Here is a 24081-nt window from a genome sequence, read left to right as displayed (position 1 = left end):
TATACTTTATATTCAGTGAAATAAGCAATATTTGCGCATTCCTGATGTTTCAATAGGATCTATCTTTAGTTTTCTTGGCATTAGTTGTTCTCCATTAGAAATCCATAGTCGCTTATGTGAGATGTGATGTATTTGTGTTCTCGCTTCCTTTCATATTTTTATTTCATATTCACTTTTTTAAGACATTGAAAAGGATGTCGATCACTGTACACCAAAACCACCATGTCTACCAAACACTAGGATAAGTTTTTTTCTTAATTTCATTCCTAGTAAAATTGTTGAATAGATGGTTATTTGTCCATTTTTCTAAATTTTATTTGTTCATTATTACTTATTTATTTATCACTATTTTTTATTTCACTTCATTTTGGTAGTTTGGTTTTATGTTTGTAGAGTGTTTGTTTGATGGGAAATAATGACGTTGAAGTGTGTCTCTACGTTGCAGAATTATTCCAGAGAAGTCGATTGGTTCTCTGTACAAGTTTCGGAAGAAGATAGAAAGATTTTAACCGATATTTAAATCCTATTTCACATCGGTGGAGCTTGCTTTCTCAGTGGCGTAAGGGTAACGATGGGTGCCGTAACGTTCTAGATATGCAGGTGATAAGGTTCGGTATAAGAGCTGCAGGAAAGTTTCTTATTGCCAGTTTTGCTATGAAGTTCGTACTTCTTTCTGGTGAGTTCTTTTTTTTTGTGTTTTCTGTTTCTTCTGAAACACAAGAGCCTTTTTTTAAGTGTTCCTCTGCGGTGTTGTGCTCTCTATGCCTCAAAATGTGAAACCTGCCAAATTCGATAACTGTGGTGCTAAAGCCGTGAAACAGTTCAAGCTTATCGCAACTGGAAATGGTTAGTACGAGTTTATTCCTTTATTTCTTCTCGAACATTGAAGTTTATTAGTTATTAAAAGTGACTAAAAGTAGAATGGTATTGTGTAGACTCAGAATTTTTTTTTATTGTTTAAACTGCAACTGCGTTGAAAAACCTTGCCCACGGGCACTGATGCGATTGTCGACGAACGTTTCCGTTGTACCCCCTATTTCTACTAAGTAACACATATTGCAAGATTGGACTAAGTTTTACTGAAAAAGAAAGGCATAACTGATGTCTATCCTCTTATAATAATTATACATTATATATTTTTATACTGGGTTTCTTTTTTTTCTTAAATTTTGATATTATCATTCATTTTTTAGCAAAAATGGACATTGCTTGTGAAATGTGCCTTGACTTGGTCCTTATTGCTGAAACATATGCTGAATGCGGAGAAGTATGCTCCTTTTTTCCTTTTCATTCTCCTTTTTCTTCTTTGTTCCGTTCTGGAAAATACGATCTGGATGTGTTTTTTCTTTTTTTTTAGTTCCCTTCTATATCTTTCGTTAACATTTTAGGCGGAAGCCGAAGCTGCCCTGGAAAAGAAGTGTGACGCTGATTTCAGTTCGCCAGCAACTGACAAAATGTGTCGTAGCATGGTCCGTAGCATTGCTCATGTGAGTCCGCTTGCAGAATAATTGTTATTATCTTAGACGTTAGGTTTAAAACCGTGTGTAGACACTTGTCGTCAGCTGTCAGTGAATGATTCCTGTACGCGTGTAATCACGTGAAAGAACATTCCAGATAACCACCCGTATAGGTTGTAAATCAGGCGCAATGATGGGGTAGCAAACTCGGTCTCTCATGCGATAAGAAGATTTACTGCACGAGATACGTTCATTCGGAGCATAGAAAAAGAACTACTTAATCAAAGACAGCATACCACGAATCTGACCTGGTGAGGGAACTTGCGGGAAAAGCTAGAGATGAGGTTGTATATTGGGAGATCCGCGGTGGTTCCGCTCATCTCTCCCTCGTCGTCATAAAAAAAACGGCGTTGAAGACTCCATTTTTCACGACGATTTGAGTTGAAACTCACCATCCTTATGCAAGTGCCTCAGCCAGGTGCGTAGCGGTAGAAGCCCCAGTGAGTCCTTCTCGACTGCTTATTCAAGTGATACCACTGAATAGGCTGCTGAGGGGACCAGAAAGTGTACATAGAGGAGCGTTCTAACGTACCTCGTAAGAGCTAAAGCGGTTCACATGGCGTTTTTTTAGGACGATTAGAGAGACATGAGCGGAACCATCTCGGATCCGCAATTTACAATACCACCTCTATCTTTTCCCGCGAATTCCCTCACCACGTCAGATTCGTGGTGTGCTGCCTTTAAGTGAGAGAGCAAATGTGTCAAGAACTTTTGAGGAAGAAGTCCACAAGCATGTTGACCATATGTAGTTCTTAACGTAACAGAAGAAATAATCTGCTAGAGAACCAGTGAAAAAGAAAAGAATGCGATTTGTTTACACGTAATTTAGCGGGTTCTCTCTTCTCAATGCACAGTTTTCAATTTTTAGCCGTAATGCACAATGTGTTAATTATGTGTATCCTTAGCTCAAGTCACTTGTCAATTTGAACAAGCTTACCCTCGTGGTCCCAGTTCCCTAAAATTAAATGCTGCTTTCCAGGAAGTGATCGAAGACACCGAGCAGGATCCGAGCAAAGTTTGCTTGAAGGTGATCCACAAACAGTGTAGCTACAGTTCTATTTAATGTTTATAGACGTCTGCAATCACATTAAAAACATCTTATATCAAATATTCGTCCTCATTTACATACATTATCACACGTAAAGCCAACACGTATACAATGGAAGTAAGTATTTCGTAGGAGATCAAGCAATAAATAAGGTGTTAACAAATGGCATAACCATTACAGAAATAAAATACCGCGAAAGATCGACTTTGGGTCGATTTTAGCTAAATATTCCTTCTTATATCCAAAGGAAAAATGTCAATAACTCTTCTTTCCTATACGCAAAAAGAAATGCATAATCCTGACTTTTCCCTAGTGAAGTGAAAGTGATGTGAAGTATCAACTGTCTACAGTTGGCAAATCATATACTCTTTCTTTAGGTGGGTCAAGGAATGGTCGTAGAGCAGGTTTATCCGCTCGATCGGGAAGTGGGGGCTTTGGAAGTGTCTGAAAACATGTTACTCCAGAACATTCGTTTGAAGGCATCACCCCACGAATCTGAGGTGGTACGGATTTCAGGTGGAGTATTTGTATACGGGATCGTAGATTAAAGAGAGGGGTAATTCCGTCCATTTCTTGCTAATTGCCGTAAAAACGGCCCGGAAGATACGGCTTCGAGCGTTCCGGCGCGCTATTTTCTACAACGAGTTCGATTGGAGCGCGCCAGCTTCGTGCACGCGCCGCATCTTTCGGGCCGTTTTTAAGGCAATTGGGAAGAAATAGACGGAGTCACCCTCTTCTCCATAATCAATGACCCCGTATACGAATAATCCACCTGAAATCCGTACCACCTCAGATTCGTGGGGTGATGCCTTTCAGAGAATAGTAAGTAAGCACTGACTGTATTCTTATGTTCGAGTGATAACTTAACTCTCCGTTCTGACGTTTGTGCTCGAAGAACATCTTCCAGAGATGCAATGAATTCTTGGGAAGGTTTTCTTGGCTAGGATGAAAACGAATAGAAATTATGAATAGGTGTGCACTTCTATAAAACTGCTTACCAAAGAAATGGGTGTTTCTGGAGAAGCTTGTTCATTCACTACTCGACCAGCTACTATTAAAGGAATTGGATCGCTAATTTTCGGTCGATGCGCAGTGATGGATGGAAGACGAAGAGCTGAAATGAAAAAAAAAAACATCCAAATTAAGCACTAATAAAAGATAGGAAAGTAATACCCAAGAGATCTCATTTCACGAATGCGTGCATGAACTATCAAAAATCAAAGGCCTGACCAAAAAGATGGTGTCACTGTCGCGAGATTTTATGGCTATACAAGTCTTATCCTACATTTCAATATTCCTAAAATGAGGCAATCATTGCGGGAAATAGTATTCCTTGTTTAAGACTAATTTAGCGCGTAACGGTTAGTAGTCATAACGATTAATTACACGCGCCCGAAACGATTCATTCGACTTTTTCGAAATTACGTCTGTCACCATCTTAAGGAGAATGAGTTCAGACGAATCAAGAAAGGCGTTACATTCTATGAATGATGTTTGGAAGTCCTTGGTGGGTCAGAATTAAACGACCATAATTTTAAAATATCGAAAAATAAAGACAGATGTGGATGGGAGATGATTGTCATTTTCTTCCAGTAAAGAGTATAATCTTACAATTTTTTTTTTCAATCGCATCTGAAATCTAGAAAATCAAAGTATCGAACCTAGCAACCATGAGACAAAGGAGCGCGTTGCTGGAGTTATACGAATCACTCACATGGTTCTCGCTGAACAATCCTCATTGACTTGGGAGGATTCATAGGCACATATTCGGACGTCACAATAGGTTCCTTAGTTACCGGTATTACAGAATCCAACGTTAGCTGCACTGGTGGTTTCGGTGCCGGTCGAACTGGTGTGCACACTAAAATCAGACCTATTTTGTTCTAAATGTTCAAGAGAGAAATGGAGTTGAGGATTCTTACTTATTGTAGGCAGCTTAACTGGATTCGGTGAGCTAAGTTTTCTTGTCGAAAGAAAGGTGTTCGTTGTTTGTAGGTTGGTAGGAACTTCGGATGCTGGCGAGTCAGGACTAAATAGCATACGAGCATGAAGGAGTGGAAGTTTCCTACAAAAAAAAAAAGAAGAAATGTACAAAAGCTAGCAAATTTGATGCTATGGCGCCCCCACTCTATAAGATGAGATTCTTATGAATGTAGACATTTGGTTCAGTTTCAAATTTGAAAAAAAAAAACCTTGTTATTTGCAGACTTCAATCAGAAAGCTCTATTCTATCAGGATTAGAAAAGAAAATAAGTGAAACACACTGCAAGCACTCAAGAAATACTCACGTTTTCTTCTTCTTTGCGAGCGTCGAGTCGGGATCCCGTGAGAAAGTGCGCCTAAAGCGAAATCAATAGCGAGGTAAATTCGTCAAAACCAGAGAAATCTACTGTTAGATCACTAAGAATATTGGAAGAGGACAACGAGGTATTTGGAACCAGAAGGGATCAAACTCCCTCAGTCCGTAAATGTCGAAATGACGCTTGTCAGAAGCGAAAAAAATTGTAATGAAGCTCTATTTCGAGGATGTGATAAGATGTGGAGGAAGCAATAAAATAATGTCTCATCCAATGATAAGTTGCCGGCATCATGAGGAGAAAAAAAAATGAAGTGTTGAATGTATTTTGCTAAAGGTTACGTACTTTATGAGCATGAGTATACCACAAATAGCGAGTGCAACTCCAAATGTAAAAGTTGTGTATAGATATTCTCTGGCCACAATAAATCGACATGTCCTTGGCTCACACAAAGCGTTATTGCAATATCTGAAAATAATGCTTATGTCATCAACAGAAACCAGAGTATTTCATGTGTTTAAAGAGCAAGCAGGTGTAAAATAAACCAAGTACAAAGCTATTACACTTTTTTTTCTGCATGTTTCTGCATCAAATTGAAATTTAGCATAGGAATTCGTGAGGAATGGTAGGTAGAAAAAGAGGTACGGATTATATACTTGAAGGAATTCTTACAGCTTAGAATGTTGGGGAACAAAATTTTTTTGGAACTAAAAAAAACCTATCTTAGAAATTCTAACTAAAAAAAGGAATTAATTACATTAATTGTAATTAAATAATTAATTGCAAAAGTTGCAGAAGTTGGGAGAAAACAAAAGTCCAACAATGATTCATGCTCTATTCAACAAAGGTGAACTAAACATGTAGGAAAAATGTATAAAAGTAATTGTATAAAATAAACTCTCATTGATATCTTCTTTAAGGAGCGCAAATAATACTATGAAACAAAAAGATGGAGAAAAGAAGGTAGAAATCTTTTCTCAATACGAGAACTCCTTACATCTACCTCACACGGATGAGTTTATGTAGAAACAATCTTAGCGTCTTAGAACTGGATAAATGATAGAAGGTAGAAGGTTGGGATGATATTGTACTTGTTTTGTGAGTGGTTACGACTGAGGTAAATGAGGAGTAGGTACAATAATCTAACGATTTGTGTAGAATTGTTGGTTGGATGTGGAAAACGTTTTATCCCATGTCATATTTCAAAGAAATGTAGATTATTTCCAATATACACAAATTCAAAACCTTAGAAAGAAAGAAAAAAAAACTTGCTTTGCTGGTCCACAATCGCAATCCTCATCATCCTCGACGATACCATTACCGCAAAGAGGTAGAACAGTACGTGGAAGGCGTCGAGGTTCTCCGAGGCACTCAATCGATGGGAGTAGATCTACCAATGCTTGTGCACTGCATTCACGATCAAAACCACTGAAAAAAAACTTTAGTGAAGTATTAATATTAGTAAAAAGTATTTAAGAAAGTATTTTCCTAAACAATTAAGCTCTGCCCATCTAAGCAAAAATCTTGAGCGTTCTTTGAATGAGAGCATAGATTAGAAAGTTTCAACGTTCTTCTTGTAACAGTCACATTTCATTAAGTCATTGAAACAGATCCGAAACTAAGACCAATTTGTTAATTATTGAATAACTGACTAAGAACGAACGAAAAAAGCCTTCCTCATTTCTTTCCCAGAATTTTATGATTGATTCATCATGCAAAAAAGTCAACATAAACAAAATCAAAGAGCGCATCATCGAATTCCATTTCGTTTTCAATTCCACCACGAAAAGAGTAAACATACGTGTTGAGAACTATTCAGACTGAAGTAACAGCGTCTTTTTTTTTCTTATTTCGCTTCGAGACCTAATCCAATTGCGGTGTTGGAAGCGAACGACAGAATGCGTAGCAATTCGTATGTACAAATGCTCGATTCTGTTCAATTTTACAGGCAAAATGCGTAGAGGTTCCGGAAATTTTTTAAATAGTGACATCAGCAGTCTCATAATACAATTCTCTTCTTCGCTGTTATTTTCAAAGAATATGTTAGACGTAAATTTCGCAGATGATTAGAAACACAAATACTACGATATATTGCATACAATACTTTGCAGAATTACAATAAATTACAATGTAAAAACGTGAAACCACAATGACAACTCACTCGATACGAAGGCAATTTCCACGGTTCTTTTTCGAGCATTTACAATCGGCAGTGGATGTGTGAGAAAGTCCAAGTAAATGTGAAAGTTCATGAAAGAATACGGATGCATACTCGTAAGGAGCTTCTGGGAAAAACTGAAAAAAAAAGAACCAATACGAAATTTTCAAACCAAAAAGAAGTTGGAGATGACAAAACAGGCATTTGTGGAGTCTAGTGGAATCCTATTTACTAAGAAATTCAAAAAAAAAAAAAAAAAAAAACTAAATCAAGAGTAGTGGGAATATACGCACTAATTTGTAAATGTTGAAGGTTCAGAAGAGTATATTAGGTGGAACAAAAAAAAACATATAAGCAGAGAGTTCCGGTAAGGAAGATAGGTGCAGGAAATCCACTTCAATTTGCGGATCTATCGTAAATGTTACCAATAATCTGGTGGATTTGTTAGAATCTGGTTGTCATGGATACTGATTGAACAAACAAAATAAACTTAAAAAATAATCTATGGATACAAAATACCATGTTACGGTATTGTGATCTGACCGACAAGAAAATCCATGTGGTGCATGTGATCTACAATCTATTAAACAACGTCTGCACGAAATCAATGGAATGGCTCAATTCAAACCATGTCAGTCGTCAGAAAATCTATTTATTCTAACTAGCCTGGGATTCAAAACTTCTTCGGGAAGTTACCACCGTAAGTTCCCTCTATAATACTCTTTTTGAAACATGAGCACTTGTTTATTTTTTCGAAAATTTAAATTGTTTGCCGGATTTCAAATCAATGAGAATGTTCTTGTTGTTGGTATCACTACAGATCACTTTCAAATCAAAAATCAAATACTTTTTTTCCAGTGAAGATTTTTTTGTTGATAATTGCTTCATAGTTGAACATTTACTGCTAAAATGTAGTGAATTGAATCCAATCAATTTATTCCCTTGTTAGTATTTTGAGTTCAGTCCAGTTTTTTAAAACAGTGACTGAAATACGACTAATTTCAAGTAAGTTGGTATTGAACCTCCTTGAATTATCGACATTTAAGGAAACCGATCTTATGTTTTTGCGTCTCCAAGAATCAGGAAATACAAAAACCTGTTTCTGAATAGTATTAGTTGATTCCACGATAAAAGTATGCGTCATAAGATGTACATTCCCTACCACAAAAAGTGTTCTATTTTGAGCGCTAGAATGGAAGAACTTTACAGCCTGACTTTATTGATTATAAATCCTGTAATCAAAAGTTCTCACTATTCCTCTACACGTAGACAGATAGTCCCCCATGGAGTCGTGAAGCAAAGTAATCGATAAAGTCAAACATAAGAAAATGTCAAGAAAACTTGAAATAAAAAAATTCAGCAGTAATAGTGAGAAAATAGCAGAAAAATTCACTGACTCACCCCAGCTATACCTACTGCTGTTCGTTTACAAACTCCATTTACGTAAGCAATCCCTCCTTCATAACGATGTCGAATAAGAATAGCAACGTCATGAGTTACCTATAGTAAATGTACTCTTTCTTTAAATATTGATCGAATAAATAATTAAATGTCAATTTCAAAAGGGGAAATGTTTCTTAAAGGACCCCCGAATGAGGGGAGATGATTCAGGCGAGTATTCGTATAAACAGGAGGTGACCCCGTCCATTTCTTCTAATTGCCGTAAAACACCAAAAATAAAAAAAAAAAAAAAAAAAAAAAACAAAAATTCTTTTTTTTTTTTTTTTTTTAAAAAACCCCCCCCCCCCCCCTTTCCCCCCAATCCCCAATACCCCATGACCTTTAAGTTATAGTTGGGTCAAAACGACATGAAGCGCGGTGCATTTGCGTACGCGCTCGAAACGTCGCGGTGGAGGCAGCAGTTGAAACCGAGATGGGACCGTCGCGAACTGCAACGATGTGTGGGGCCAGCAAGGGTCCCAGTACCCTCCTAACCGCTGCGCTCTGCACCGCCTCGAGAGAAGCCGCGTACGCAATTGCACCCTGCTTCATGTCGTTTTGAGCCTACTATACTTTGTGCACGAAATTCGCTTGTCAATCTCTGTATAGACTTTTGATAATTAACATAGAAACTAACATTTGTTTTTGATAATAACTAGTCTATAATAAATAGTTATACTCAAACTCGAACCAAGTCCTCTGTTGTAGTCCGCCAATCGAGAAATTGTTCGAGGCTAATATTGTGACCACGTATTGGAAGCACATCTACAATAGCTATCCGGATATCGAGTTGAAAAGCATACTAAACGAGGATTTGATGTGGATTTTAAAAAAATTCAGCCCAGTGAGAAATATAAAAGTACTTATTGCTTACAAGATTAACTGCATGCATTAAAGTTAACATAGCAGCTCGTATTCGTTCGCGTTGGTGTCCATAGTGTCGAGCCTGAACATTAACTTCCTTTTGTAGTTCCCATACGGTTACATACATTACTCTTCAATATAAATAACCTAAACATAGACATCTTTAAAAAGATTTAAGATTTAAGAATAAAAAAAGTTCCCCTCTAAATTGTAAAGCTAGCTCTCAACCAGGTAAGAATAGACACGCTCTCGACACATATAGGTTGTTCATAAATAATAATATAATAATATAATGATAGCCGTAATAAATTAGATAAACAATAAATTTCTCAACTATAATACGTACAACGCCAGCATCGACAGCGAGAAGCACTTCTACAAAATGTGGTGATTTTCGTTTAACCTCGCTCCAATCCGGCAAAGATCCTGAAGATGAAAGCAACCCTTGTTCGTCGACATGAGGTAGAGGGAGCACCTTAATTGTTGAGAAGCTCTCTCCAACATTTATGATCCAAAAAATTGAATTAGTAATAATTCTGAATTTCTTCTGTACTGCAAACTATTTTGACGCAAAATCACAACACAAAAGCTTTTTCACTGAACGATTAGTGTTTGTAGGGAAATATGGAGGATAAGTAGTGCTATTTGGCTGAGAATTTCTCGACGTTTCTACAAAATACTGACAGTGAGAAGTATTTCTCTTCTTCTTACGTCTAATATGGATTTTTTTTCAGTATCGACAGTATATATGCACGTCTTTTACCCTAAATGGTTGCAACTCCCTGCATTTGTCAGGACAACCGCAGAACATCAGTCATCAGTGAGTCGAAATATGTATTTTAGAGATTAATTTGTTCTCATTTTCAAGTACACTAGCACTACAATTGTTTATTCGCGCTGAAGATAGCTGCTTCAGCACTTTCACAAATTATTATGTTTATACTAAGGTCAGAGGTCACGAGTTTGTGGTGAAAATGCAGAAAGTTTGGTTACGCATGTAAATTATATCTAGATAACCGCGCTCGATAACAGTTTTCTGACCCACAGCATTAATGATTAGTCCAATTTGAGCGCCTCTATATCAATACAGAACTTAGTAGTAATCTACAAGGGAGTTCACAATCTGTACCTTTAGGATCTTTATCTTTCTTCTTTACGATGATCTTTATTGAGTTTGCTAGTGTTTTTCGCCGTACGACTTTTTTTCTAAACTTCATTTTCTTCTTTAACTTCTTTTTAACTTTCAACTTTCAAACTTTTCATTTTCTTATACATTTTCAAATTAAGTGCTGTTTGAATAGTAGAAAGTTTAAAGATCGTCGAAATAACAAAGCTTACTCTGTTATTTATTTTGGTAATGCTGATTAGCGAGAAAGTCAATGTTTGTGGCTGAGTCGGTATTGATTGAGAAGATGCTCCACTTTAAATAAGAGTGATGTCACACTCGATTACTTGAGGACGTTCTGAGGAAACAAAGTACGGTTTTCTTTTTGCTCATGTATTCAGAGTAGTGTAACATTTTTCTTCTTTTTTTATGTCTTGCGTTCTTATCCAGAGACTCTTAGTTGACTTGCTGACGGATGACTTAGTCTACGGGCCTACACGGTAATTCATAAAAATCAAGAACTAACTCAACGGTTCGTCAATATTTTCATATTGACAAGAATTGAGGTTAGCAAGCCTCATGTAGCTGTTTTCACCCGTTCGCGACAAAAGAGTACACAGAAAAGCCGTGTACTGTTTGCTCACGCGTGACCTGGATCATTTACCGGTAGTCAAGAGGGAGCTGCTCTCAAAAAGTGATCATTAGCCTATGAAAAGAATTGCTTATCGCAAATAATTTATGAAAATTACCCGAGCGACGAAGTTTAGAACTATTTTGACAAAGAACATCTGCAATACCCTTTTGATTGAATTACTTTAACATTTCGATGAACATCTTTTATGAAAAAAAAAATGAGAACAATTTATTTTTACCTGATCGTGAACTACAACTTCTTGGTCGTCGGGATCTCTATCAGCAGTTTTCGCTAAAATAATAAGGACACCGAGAAGAAGTGACAAGCTGAGTACCATAGGAGATGATATCACTTCCTAGACAGGTGGACTTAAGTGCATTTTAGACAAATATGCAAAAAAAAAGCCTCAAGTACTGTTGTTATCGGATAATAATAAGGGCGACAAAAAATATAAAGGAAAGAGAAAAAAGAGAAGAAAAACACGTTTTTTTGAATATTTTTTTTTATCACTGTATAGCTATATCGTTCTGAAACAGAAACCAGAAAAAGGCATTTGATAAATGATAAATTTTCGATGACTAATAGTTGAACGTGTGAGATGGGGATGACTAGTGCGCAGTGGAATCCTGTCTTGACGAGGCTATAACAGTCACCCGCATGCTGTGCGTGAAAACAGTGTGAAGTAGCGAAAATTCGCATAATTTCACATCTTTGTAAGCAAAGAATCAACTCGATAACAAGTTCCATTTTATCGAAAAAAAGGAAACAAAACCAATCACCGAAGTAGAATTGTTCCCGGAAGTTGTTAACGGACAAAAGCGTGTGACTACAAGGGAATTTTAACTGGGAATTTTTAGCCCTCGAAAGAGATCTTTGTAGTTCACAAAAAAAAAATCCATAGGAACCTTCTTCGTACGAATTATCATAGTACAAAGTGATAAAATGCTAGCAAATTGACTGAAATAATTTTTTTTGCAACAATTAAACATGTGACTCAGAATAATTATGAGCTGGCCGTTGTCACAACAGGTGGGAAATGGTCATGTGATTTAAGAAGAAAAAAAAGAAACCTTGTCGGCATCACAAAAATTGTATATAAGCTGTGTTGTGGAGTTTGAGGAAGGGACAGGTGCGCACTGTGACCGCACACGTTTGTGTGCTGATTACCTTTGCGCACAATTTAGCCTGATCTTGATTAAAGATTTTGATTCTTGCAAAGAAAACAGTAGGAAAGTATGTATTCTGATCGAGTGCAGAATGGAAAAGATCTTAATCTCCCAGTGCTCCTGTGGATAAATTCCCATTTTATATCCGTTAAACAACACTTTGAAGAACGTCAAATAAATGTACGTGTATTTCGCACATTGTGTAGGCGCAGGAACTGAGAGTGACGCAGTGGAAGCAATTCCGGAACGTGAAACTGTGGTCACACCCTGGATCTAAGAGCATAACCAGAAGGATAACTTGTCAACTCCACTGGATTTATTTTTGCTGTGCAAATATTAATATAGAGATGTATAAGGAGTTTAAAAAGAAGACCAAAATATCAGTATAAATGAGGTTTTGAAAGTTGATATATTTTCGTAGTGGGTAAATTTAACAACTTGAGAACATGTTCCATTTTATCGAAAAAAAAGAAAACAAAATCAATCACCGAAGTAGAATTGTTCCCGAAAGTTGTTAACGGACAAAAGCGTGTGACTACAAGGGAATTCTAACTGGGAAGTTTTTGGTAAGAGTTCCACAGTATGCTCGAGGGATTATCAGAATAAGTGGATGCGATGGGTTATAAGTCCTAGGATAATATTAGTCATGAGATCTCTCAGATCGTATAAATAGTAATGTATTGAGCAGAACAGGAGAATGGTAGCACGTATTGCTAGCTCATCGCTTGAGAAAATTGAAGCATCGAACGTTATCATCGCATTGTTTCAGATAAAAACAACCATCGGAGGCGCGGTATTGTAGAAAAACAGACTAGAAATGAGTCAAACTGGCAGCAATCAACGGTCAGCGGTCGCGATTATCGCACAAGATAATCGCGACGAACTCTTTGCGGTTTTGAAGCAGGCGCGAATCGTCGCTTCGCAATGAGTTCGTCGTCTTTCATTGCTAATTTGTCTGAATTCCAGTATACTTGTTAGTGGGAACTGTTGAGTAACGCTGATTCGAAATATCGAAAAATCATTGAAGCACTAGGGGGCCTAACTCTTCCATAAGAGTTAATGGAAGTACTACTCACTGCACTCTTTCTGTCTTGCTAATTAGCTGGATGATTGCTGTGGATTCCAAGAAAATGTGGATGGGACGAATTTAGCGCTAACTAGTCTGTCTTACGTATTTTAAATGAGATGAATAAGCCAAGAAAACTTTCATTTCTTCGTTTGTGCGCTTGACGAAGATTTCATTGAGGATCTATGAAGGCTTTGATTTCCAAACCAGGAATGTAAGATTTAAATGGATACGATAGGGGGGAAATGACTCGTTCTGCGAAAAGGCGTGTATAATGACAGCACTTGATTCTCGCATCATGCATTCATCATTCCAGACAGATGATTTATCAATGCGCAAGGTCGAACTTTCTGAAACGCCCAATCACTCAACGTTAGCCCACTTACTGTGTCTTTTCATTGCATGCCTATAATTCTTACTGGAAACTAGGACGAAGAGAAGATTATCGAGGTTATTCCGCCTCAATCGAGGTGTTCATAAAAAATCTAAGAATTGCTCTGAATATGATTTTCTAGCTCGTTCTATAGTTCTAAACATTTCTTGGTTACAATGCAATAGAGATAGGTTACAAGAAAAATCGCATCGTTCAATTTCAAAAATTGCAGGAGTTCTTCTAAAAAATATTTTCATTTTGGAAGCGTTTGATGGATTTGATCTTAATCACAGCTCCAGTCGAACTCCTTGTAGAAAAAAGTGCGCCAGAACGCCCGAAGCCGTATCTTCCGGACCGTTTTTTTACGGCAATTAGGAAGAAATGGACGGAATCACACCTCTCTCCATAATCTACTATGCTGTATGCGAATACTCCACCTCAAATCCGTACCACCTCAGATTCATGGGGTGATGCCTTTAAGGGAACGTATGAACGAGAACTCGAGGTGTTCCACTGGCAACCAGAAGTCTTTCTTTGAGGTCGTTGTGAGCAATTCAAATATTAATACATCAATATATAAATAGAAATATTCACAGAAGAGAGGCCTTTGATTAGATGCATTAAATAAGGAAATTAGGAGAGGAACAGGAAGCAATATACCACAAAATCAAGGGTGTTGAGATTCCTTCACAAGGAGATAGGGCTAGGAGTGTGGTGCAATTGAGTATGCACATGATCACGCTCATGTCCTCCTAATTATTCAAAGGAGCGGCATGGGAAACGGTGTTTCGTACCGAATCCCCCTACGAGACGTCTAATAACGTGACACGTCTACGGGAAGAAGGCATACGCTCTGCGTCTGTGGGCGATCAATAAATAAGCTGCTAACATTGTCTCTTCTGCCTCGCTGGCGGAAGCAGAGCGTATGCCTGCTCTTGCAGACGTGACACGTTATTAGGTCACTCGTAGGGGGATTCGGTGCGAAACGTCGTTTCCCATGCCGGTCTTCTGGATAATTAGGGGGAATTGAGCGTAACCAGGCGCGTACCCACTTGAGCTACACGCCTAACCTTGCCTATTCGTGGAGGGATACCAACCCTCTCAATTTTATGATATGCTGCCTTCAAGAGTTCGTGTGTCGCAGGTCGACTACAGTAAAATTTTTGGTTTGTGAGGAGGTGGAAAACATAGATGGTAGTACGGACTGCTGAGCGGTACGGGGCGTGAGAAAAAAAAAACACTCATCCATCTTCTTAAAGGCATTACTCTACGAATCCGACGTAGTATGGATTTCCGATGGATAAACTCTGTACGGGGTCGTAGATTGCGGGATCAAAGGTGGTTCCGCTCATTCCTCCGTAATCGTAGTAAAAAAAAGACGCCGTTTTTTTTACGATTTCAGTTGCAACGCTTCCACAGTTACACAGTTACACGCGCCGCATCCAGCTGCACAACGGTCGAAAGCCACTGAGTTCTCCTCGACTGCCTATTAAGGTAAAACCTATGAATAGGTTGCTAAGTGGACTAGTACGTATACATATAGGAGCGTTATAACGTTCCTCGTAGGAACAAAAGAGTGTCCCACGCCGTTTTTCTAGGACGATTAGGGAGAGGTGAGCGGAACCACCCGTGATCCCACAATCTACAACTCCATTCCTAGCTTTTCCCGTGGATTCCCTCACCACGTCAGATTCGTGGTACGCTGCCTTTAAGATGGTATATTTTCGGTATTTAAAGAATTTTAAAAAATTTAAAATCATTTAGAAACAAAATAAAAAGGCAAATATCTCCCATATCTCAAAAGCAGCACTCGCGCATAAAAAAAAAGTTCGATTTTATTCTGCATAATGATAGCGTGGGAACTACGGTTGCTAAGAATAACACTGGATTAACGTTGATCTGTACTTTCTGTATGGTGGAAATACTTCTATGGAAATTGAGTTGTAAAACTGGACATTGAGGACATTAATAGGTAAGATCAAAGACGAACAACTGATTACTGTTGCGGCAACTGCGTTTCACAATAGTTTTTTTTTCCACAGTAGATCGGAATTCTCTTTCTAGAAACTTCCAGAAATCCATACATTCCATTCGTGCAAAAGCACATATTTCCATAAACATGTAATCAATCAAACACAAAGTCGTCCTCCGGAAAAACACCTGATCTTCCTGCTCCGTTCCGTTGCCATTCGCCCATCTACGTATGCGTCATGGGACCCTTACTTTTCGCTGGAACTTTGTAAATTGTAGCTCGATATCAAGGAGAAATAGGTCAAGATTATCAAAGCCAGGATTGATCCACTCCTTCTCGAGAACAGACGTCTTACTTGAGTCATCGGTTTTGGGCCAAGAAAGGATTGCTGTATGAAGAGGAGTATACCTTCATTTGCCCTATTGCTGTATTTTTTCGAGGAAATTCCCTCCTTCAAAATTATGGAATGTGCTTAATGAGTGATGTTTTCTCACTTCGCGAGGTCTGACGATGTCGTACTTGACCGTTCTGGCTGAAATCATCAGGTTTTCAATTCAATCAGTAAAGGCTTCCTGTGTTACCATAGTCGGGTCAAAACGGTATGAAGCACGGAGTTGCGTAAACGGCTGCGCTCGAAGCAATGCGGAGGAGACAGCGGCTGGAATCGAGGTGGGACCATGGCAAACTATAGAGATGGGTGGCGGTAGCGAAGGTCCTTGTATGGTCCCAACCGCTACGCTCCACCGCGCCGCTTCGCTTACGCAACTATCCGTGCTTCATGTCGTTTTGTGCTCAAACTGTTCCTACTGAACTCCGTTTTTCTTACCGTAACGGTATTTGGGGCCCGAAGTCGAAGTACCTGTTATTAATGTGTCGAACCACAGCTGCTTTCTGATCTACTATGTCATCGGAACTGACTTTTGGACATAGTGCGTATCGGTTTGTGCTTTTGGTGGAGCTTTAACAAGCACCAATTGGAGCGCAGTTGGTAGTGTGTCCCATCGCTTGTGTAATTGCACCATAAGTCAGGTCGTCTTGACCCACACTCCTGAGGAAACTTGCTATTGATCAGTGTGTTCACTAACGTTTTCCAGTTTTTTTTTTCAGTTCATGTTTTTATCCAAGACTTATTTTTAAAATCACATTCAAGTTCACCACCCAATGTGTAATATTGAGTTTACTAAAAAAAAAGACTTCCCGCTTAGATTTTTAAACGGTTATTCGCTTCGCCTTTAATGGTTTGGTGATTTATTCATGGGAGATTAAAGGTACATCTGTAACTATGTGAGAGTTCAGAATTCGAACTCGTGCATCAATAGATAGTGATACATTTCCCGATGAAAAAGGCCAAGAGAAAGGAAAAGCATTCTTTCAATTTCAATTTCTAATGCTATAGAGAACAAACGTCCTTTGTTCTCGCTGGGACATTTCTTTTGTGGACCAACAAATCGAGGCAATGTGGATGTGAGAGATTTAAGAAAGGAAACCAGCTCTCATTTCCACGTTTTATTTTTGTATACGCTTAAATTTTTTCTTCATCCTGACATACCTGCTGTCTTCTCGCAATAAGATAGTTGATCTAATTATATATTTTATTTGTGAGATCAAATTTAGATCCAGAACTTGATTGTTGTTGTTGTGTAAAAGTAAATTTTTCTTCGGTATCCGCTCTTTTGCAGCACAATATCAGAAGTTTTCTTGGAAAACAATGCAGAAACGACAAATAAAAAGTTGTTTTCTTTCCTCAAACAAACATGGCACAGCAGCAAATACAATATTCTGTTGGGGAATTCCTTCCCTGTTTTACTCAGCAAACTTGAAATCGCACATACAAAAGGGAATCATGGCTTTACGATCAGATTTTTCATTTGCTTTCTAAGGATTTTCGGCTGGAGCATTGACGGCACAGTAGCTTAGGCTGTATACTGTAGTTTATGACAGGTAGCGTGACAAAATTTTATGGTGCCCTCCTTCAGGAGAGAGAATTTGATCCACGAAAATTGGAGGAATGCTGCGTAGCTGTCCTAGCATAAGTAGGAGCCGACCACACCTAGAATAATAACCATATGCAGTGTTTATACTCGGCTACTGTTTGCCTTATTCTGGAAATAGAGTCTAAGAATTAACCTGCTTGACGCCGGATGATTCCTGGATGTATGTTGACTCAATACAGTTAGCGATTGTTCCAGATGCATCTCAAACAGGCCATTTGACGAGGATTCTGAATGATGAACTTGTTCTCTTAGTGGAGAGAACTCATTTCACGTTCTCTCTCTACTCTATCCCGTAACCGAATTCGATGATGAGGGATAGTGCGTTACTGAGAGGGTCGAAGAGAATGGCCCTCCGTCATGAAATTAATGCTAGAGCCCAGAGCGACGTCTGTGTATCAGATGTCCTGGTTTAATGCGATTTCGAGCTCTCGATTTGGGCTTGTTTCAATACCGTAGTCCCCATGAGTTCAGGATAAGAACACAGATACCTAATCGGATATAAAAAGTAAGGTAACGTGGAAGAAAAGCTGTGGTGGTAGGCGTACATAAGTGCTTGAAATTATGCTTGATATGCTTGTTTGATGAATTTCTGCAGTGTATGAAAAAATGCTCTCGATTTTTTGGGATTACGTTGGCAACTGTGAATAGTAACTATACAAAATTTCCTAAGGTTTAGATATTAGGATTATATCTTTATAAACTAAGCTTCTTTTGTACTCGACCATCTTGAATTTTTTACCTCCCAGTTTTTTTAAAAGCAGTTAGTAGCTTTCAGTAATCCAGAAAGATTCATTCGGCGTACTTTTATGATGAGTTCAAAATCATATTTTTTTGATCTCCTTATAATATTTGGATTATTTGGGGATTAATTTAACCTTCACGTTTTTAAAGATGTTACTTTAGCGACCTACCACTCAAGAAGAGTGCGACCGCTTTGAGGCAGGAGAACTCTGTTCGATCCATTTCGAGTTGCCTAACACAGTTCAGAGCGCTTTTCACAGCAGGTTCGAGATCATTTCCATCCGAAAAGTACGAATGAGACCATTCAGCGAGGGATAAGAGGAACAGTAGTCGCCAGTTTGCGTTAAGAAGATGAGACTAAAAAGCCGTTGCCTCAGGTTTATACTTACGTGGTTATTTGATATAGATGAGTTACCTTTTCAGACTCGCCTAACGCTCGAAATGATGGCACAGCTTGCGTCCAAAGCAAGGAAAGTTCCATGATCTTACTAGGTGAGTCCGGAAACACATCTTTCTAAAAAGTCACCTTCCAGTCGTCGACATCTAGTCCGTTTTATGGTTAAAATCCTATTTCGAAACCAATCCTTTTATAGAAGATAGATTCTCATTTTTAAGCTTCAATAAATTGAGTAAAATGTGAATGACTTTCAAAAAGTGACCTTCTCATCCTCGGTCCTTCCTTCACTAGTCGCACTTAACGGGGATTCCTCACGAGGTGGTAACTCTGGTTGCGATAGAACGGCCGATACTGCTCCTGCGTACTCCCTTAAACAATGTGCAGTTCTTGCCTCCGTTTATTTGAGGAAATACATTTGTATATTTGGTGTTACCGTAAAAAATTATGGGGATCCATGTCGACGGTAGGTCGAATAGTCGCGGTGTTTCGTGGTTGCCTTTCATTTTGTACAGCTGAATAGGCGATCACCGCTTAAAAAAACGAAAAATATCCAACAAGATAGAAGAAGTGATGACGAACCGTCTTTATTCATTCCTTTACTGAGACATTTCTTTAATCGACATGCTTGACATTGATTTCTGTGAGCTTTGTCCACGATACAGCTTCCCGTGCCCGCTTGACACCTAAATTTATTTTGGTTCGGATCATACATACCATTGTCAAAACTTTTCGCAAATACTGGATGCGAAATTGATGGAGAAATACTTTATTATAATGTTCTGCCTATTTAAAAGGGAGTCTTCAGAATAAATGAGTTATTCCAGACATCCCTGAGGATAGCTTAGATATCGCAAACGAATCGAAATGACACAGGAGTAATCTAAGTCAGTAACTGCGGGAAAAACTATAAAATGTATTTATTAAATATGTAATTACCTGTATATGAGCCTCCGACGAACAGATCTTTTGAAGAATCCAGAACAACCATTACATGCAAGAATACCTGAATGTAAGTAAATTACTTATTAGTTTTGAATTGACAGATACAGTTCGGTTATAAGTCAGGTGATTTTCGGTTTAAGTTTGAGCTTGAGATTTTTCCTTATTAGCAAACAATCAAAAAATGGAACGCGAAACAGAATATTTGCTGCTTCTAAAAATAGTAAAATATGTACTTGACGGAAAATTAGCGTCACATATTTCATCATTTCAATTAACCTTTAATAGTTACCGTAATGCTTTCCGCTACTAACGTCACCACAAACTGCACAGCTGAGTGTTGGCGATGAGGCAACAGGTGGTGAATCTCGAGAGAGTGTCGGAAACGATGACACAGAGATTGTAGTTGGATCAAATGGAGGCGTACTGAATGTTAACGTTTACTGCTTTCTGATAACTAGTAAGTGTTATCTACACGAATTCTGTTGGTTCTAGAAATTTATCAATGTTTTACGTCAATGATGCCTCGAACTTTTCCAGCAAAGAAGTTTAGATTTTATTAGATGGACACATTATATCCACACATATGTTTACCTACTAGTCGAAAAGTCAAAGCATTGGAAATGAAGTGAACCAGTTGGATTTGGCAACATGCCAGATAAATCAGAACATGGAATAGGTTATCATAATCCATACTAGTATTAACATTCGTACGCCTTACCTTGTTTGTGCCATTCGATGATTCATCGATAGAGCAACGGCTGCAGCAATATGAGGAGGGATCATTCCTCCTGAATTTTAGCAAGAATTTAAATCTATCGGTATGTATTATATAAGTGCAAAACTAGAATAAAACTAACCTGAATTCATGAGAGTATTCGGAAAAAGCACCGGACCGTGGAATATCGATCGGAGTCCCATTAAACGATCCTCCATGGAGATTTCTTGTTTTATGTCATCTGTATTGTCAACGATTTTGATGAACAAATTTTTCTTCAGTGGCTAGGTTTTTTCAATAAGAACTCTCTTTGAAAGAGTATTTAAAAATTTCCAATTTCAATCTTTCATCTTGCATCGCGATAGTTAAGGTTTGACAAAATTGTGACGAAAAACAAGAAGAACGATTTTTTTTCACAACATATATCTAAAAAAATATAAATTCACTTAAAATTCTCGGGATTCAGTTTTCCAAAGCGACCTGAGCCATTTTTTTGGCCAACTCATAAAACTGAATTTTGAACTTTATAAAGCTTTAAAATTATCAACAGTTCATATCATCTGATCACACCTTTATTTAAAATTTTTAATTTCTAGGGATTGCTAGTACCTTATGAAACAATTATGTTGTATGCTGCACTGCAACAAAATCGACTTCATTTAGTAAACTTCGAGAATGTGTGAAAAAAGAGTTCATTTCGTTCCAATTTCTTTCAAATTCCTTGAACTACACCATTTATTATGATTAATTTGGTTAGAGTATCTCAGCTTCGGTGAAATATTCTGGCAAAAAGTAGTTAAAAACCGTATTTCTTACAAATTTTGGACTAACCACAAAAATTTCTTATGAGTAAGTGTCTGCTTTGAAATTTAGACGAGGGAATGATTTTAAAGGAGTTCAAAAGCAACAAATTTGAAAATGTTATGTGACATTATTTGTAGATAGGTAGACATCCTTTGAAATCAAAGCCGAAATAAAATGGTGTAGTTTTCAGGGAAGTAACATCAAACACTATAATCTAAACCATAATTCATTGATTTTAAAAGGTGCTCTCCATTCGACCTTTATTCTAATTACAGAATCTATGATAAACATACTACAAGATTAGGTGTGTGATCAAACCGTAGTATATGGAAATCTACTAAATTCCTGGGTGTAAAATTGGACATAAACAAGAAATGACTGAATGAATGTGCGACCAAAAGCAAGCAGCAGTGGCGGCGGCGATTTGTGAGGTGAGCTGTGGCAATTTCCGAGGCATCGGCATCACTCAATTAGTCTGCCACTGACAAAACCGCGGGATTAGGTGGCAATGGCATTTGACGCGTGTGCCTTCTGCTTTTGACATCTTTCCACATACTATCATTATAGGAATAAGCACTGAACCCACAAAATCTAACACGAGGACGCCGCGCAGATTTTGAATGCATGAGCAGAAGCATCGGTAATTCACGGGATAGTTCGGGGTTTCTTTTTATAAGTACGAATAGAGCTCACCATTTTGATGATTAAGACGAGAAGCGGAAAAATTCAAAGGCTCATCCTCGTCACTCATTGTAGAAATGCTTTTATTATTGTTGTTGTGAAGTAACTGAAAAAAGAAAGTACTATAAAATTAATTGAGATCCTTACCTGATTGACCTAGAGCGAACAAGGGACTAGTAAAAAATTCAAAAATTATGTTTTGCACAAAAATATGCTACATGAAAACATATTAAGAAGGTAAAAAAATCTGATGTAATGGAATGTATAGGCATATAAACTTTCTTAGAAGCTACGAATAGTTGGAGATATCTATGTTTAATTTCTCAGATGGACTCCCGTAAGGTTTTCACCATAGGCATTGTCCAGGAAATGTAAAGCGCCCTGTTCCATGAGCGTAGGAGACGTCGTGACTGATGTCGTCTACCGTATCGCTGGGTTTGGCCGCAATATCCCGCCCACTGCACCAATTGAGCCAATCACGCTGCAACGTCAACAATTACGGATCGAAAGGCGCGACTCTTCACGAAGCTAATGTCATACCTAAACGGACATAATAAGCCTTGAACGTTACAAATACGTCCGAGAAATTAGAAAGAATGATGTCTGATGAAAAACGAGGAAATCCTGGAAATCCTATCCTCTCAAATTCTATGAAGATACTCTTCCTTTGATGGGTTCATTCATTTTCCAAAATACTGTGTTATCTTAGTCGTTCCGGAATGATCTCATCATTGAATGACTCTTCAATTTTCTAATATTGCGATAAGTTCATCATCGTATCCGGACCTCAAAACCCGCATCACGTCGAATTGTGTGAATGTCAGCAGCGCTGTTATTTGTTTGTAAATACAAAATACAGTAATGTATTTGTATTCTGTATCTAGAAACAAATAAAAGGATGCAGATACATCTACATAATTCAACTAAAAGAAAGGAGAAATTTTTGATCTTAGTCGATGAACCACGTAAGTTTTGAAGAAAACCATGTAATGCGATTTTGACGGAAGGAAAACCTGCTCCGTTTTCCTGAAATTGTTTTCAAAAATCCCCTTTCATCAACTTGCATTTGCATACTCGGTATTCAAACAGACTCTTTGTGGGTGGAGAATTTTTCCATAGCCAAATTCCGTAGGATCATACTTCCTTCGAAGCAAGCACACCGCCAAATATCTGTTTCTGACAGTTTGATCCTGCAGAGACTGCAGCAGAAAGCAAGCAAGAAATTTTCTTACATGAAGAAATACTTTTTAAAATTTGTGGAACTTTTTTCAGATGAGTTTAGCTGAGGATAACATTAAACGTTCTAGGATAATCATCATTTCAATGGCCTCATATGAACAGAGTTGAAGACATTGAAAATAACTAGAGCCATTGATTTCAGGATTGGTGAACAAGTTATTGAAGTGCATTGTGAGGTCGTCTGTTCAGATTCAAACATCGCGTCAGAATTCTAAGCCAAAATAGGATGTATGAGGTAAGCCGAAAATTTGAACTCTAAGTTGTTTTAACTCTAAGTTGCTTTAGAGAATCATCATACTCGAAACTGGGCCTAACAGACGACCCCACAATGTAGTGTATGTAACAGTGTATTTTTATTTTCTCGAGATATGAATAAATAAGGGCACAGTGGAAAAGAAAAAAAAACTGAGCTATCAGTAATCAACTGGTTTGTGTAGTCGGTGTAATTGTACAACTTGAATCGATTGATTCCAAGCTAATGCTTGTACTAATTTTTGGATGCAGAAATAGATAAGATCACCAAATAATGTTACGTTTACGAATGCTTAAAAAATTTGAATTTAGACTGGTAGTGAATTGATTGGAGTATTATCAAAAAGCAATCACGAATTGCAGTAAAATGCGAAGGCGCATCCCAAATGGATTTATACGCCAGGAACTTTATCCTTTATCCATTTTTTATTCTCAAAATCATTGTCTCGTAGAATACATTTGCTTTGTATTTGTATTGCCTTATATAGGTATTTAAAAGTAATAATATACTGTTTGTAATAATAGGCAATTGCGACAAGTAACAGTATGGCAATTTTTCCGTATTGCTATGGTTGTTGAAAAATAATGGGTTAAACTAAATTGTTAATTGAGCGAGAACTGGTAGGCACCAATTTTACTTCAAAGAGCGCTATATTTAGAAAAGATGCCAAAATAA

At 37.9% G+C, this 24081-nt stretch overlaps 3 protein-coding genes across 6 annotated transcripts; 2 read left to right on the top strand and 1 right to left on the bottom strand.

Moving 5' to 3' along the window:
- Window positions 1-594: 594 nt before the first annotated feature.
- On the top strand, window positions 595-2580 carry RB195_025997 (uncharacterized protein; the record flags this gene model as incomplete). Of its 2 annotated transcripts, none has more annotated exons than XM_064214348.1 (5): window positions 595-676; window positions 736-846; window positions 1194-1267; window positions 1389-1487; window positions 2497-2580. In XM_064214348.1, the coding sequence occupies 5 exons, from the start codon at window positions 595-597 to the stop codon at window positions 2578-2580; spliced, it is 450 nt and encodes a 149-aa protein (XP_064070228.1). The 2 variants fall into 2 exon arrangements, with proteins under 2 accessions (XP_064070228.1, XP_064070229.1); XM_064214347.1 differs by having other exon boundaries at window positions 655-676.
- A 321-nt stretch (window positions 2581-2901) lies between these two features.
- Window positions 2902-21984, bottom strand: RB195_025996 (uncharacterized protein; the record flags this gene model as incomplete). Of its 3 annotated transcripts, XM_064214344.1 has the most annotated exons (25): window positions 2902-3009; window positions 3404-3505; window positions 3564-3679; window positions 4280-4426; window positions 4488-4630; window positions 4854-4904; window positions 5208-5330; window positions 6135-6290; window positions 7024-7157; window positions 8422-8520; window positions 9152-9262; window positions 9335-9406; window positions 9671-9799; window positions 11302-11418; window positions 13114-13184; window positions 18546-18732; window positions 18791-18889; window positions 19035-19140; window positions 19206-19284; window positions 19352-19455; window positions 19709-19775; window positions 20004-20137; window positions 20433-20502; window positions 20572-20670; window positions 21927-21984. In XM_064214344.1, 25 exons carry the CDS (start codon window positions 21982-21984, stop codon window positions 2902-2904), a joined length of 2682 nt encoding a protein of 893 aa, XP_064070225.1. The 3 variants fall into 3 exon arrangements, with proteins under 3 accessions (XP_064070225.1, XP_064070226.1, XP_064070227.1); XM_064214345.1 differs by lacking the exons at window positions 9671-9799; window positions 11302-11418; window positions 13114-13184; ... (8 more) ...; window positions 20572-20670; window positions 21927-21984 and having other exon boundaries at window positions 9335-9451; XM_064214346.1 differs by lacking the exons at window positions 9671-9799; window positions 11302-11418; window positions 13114-13184; ... (8 more) ...; window positions 20572-20670; window positions 21927-21984 and having other exon boundaries at window positions 4488-4594; window positions 9335-9451.
- RB195_025995 (uncharacterized protein) lies at window positions 9757-23378 on the top strand (the record flags this gene model as incomplete). The annotated part of the gene is made up of 5 exons (XM_064214343.1): window positions 9757-9786; window positions 10059-10144; window positions 18538-18638; window positions 18799-18867; window positions 23296-23378. The coding sequence occupies 5 exons, from the start codon at window positions 9757-9759 to the stop codon at window positions 23376-23378; spliced, it is 369 nt and encodes a 122-aa protein (XP_064070224.1).
- Between the last annotated feature and the right edge of the window lie 703 nt (window positions 23379-24081).

This window comes from Necator americanus, chromosome X, assembly GCF_031761385.1.
Source record: "Necator americanus strain Aroian chromosome X, whole genome shotgun sequence".
Classification (NCBI taxonomy): domain Eukaryota; kingdom Metazoa; phylum Nematoda; class Chromadorea; order Rhabditida; family Ancylostomatidae; genus Necator; species Necator americanus.
Note: the sequence above shows the minus strand (reverse complement) of the source record. Positions and strands in the feature narration are given on the sequence as shown.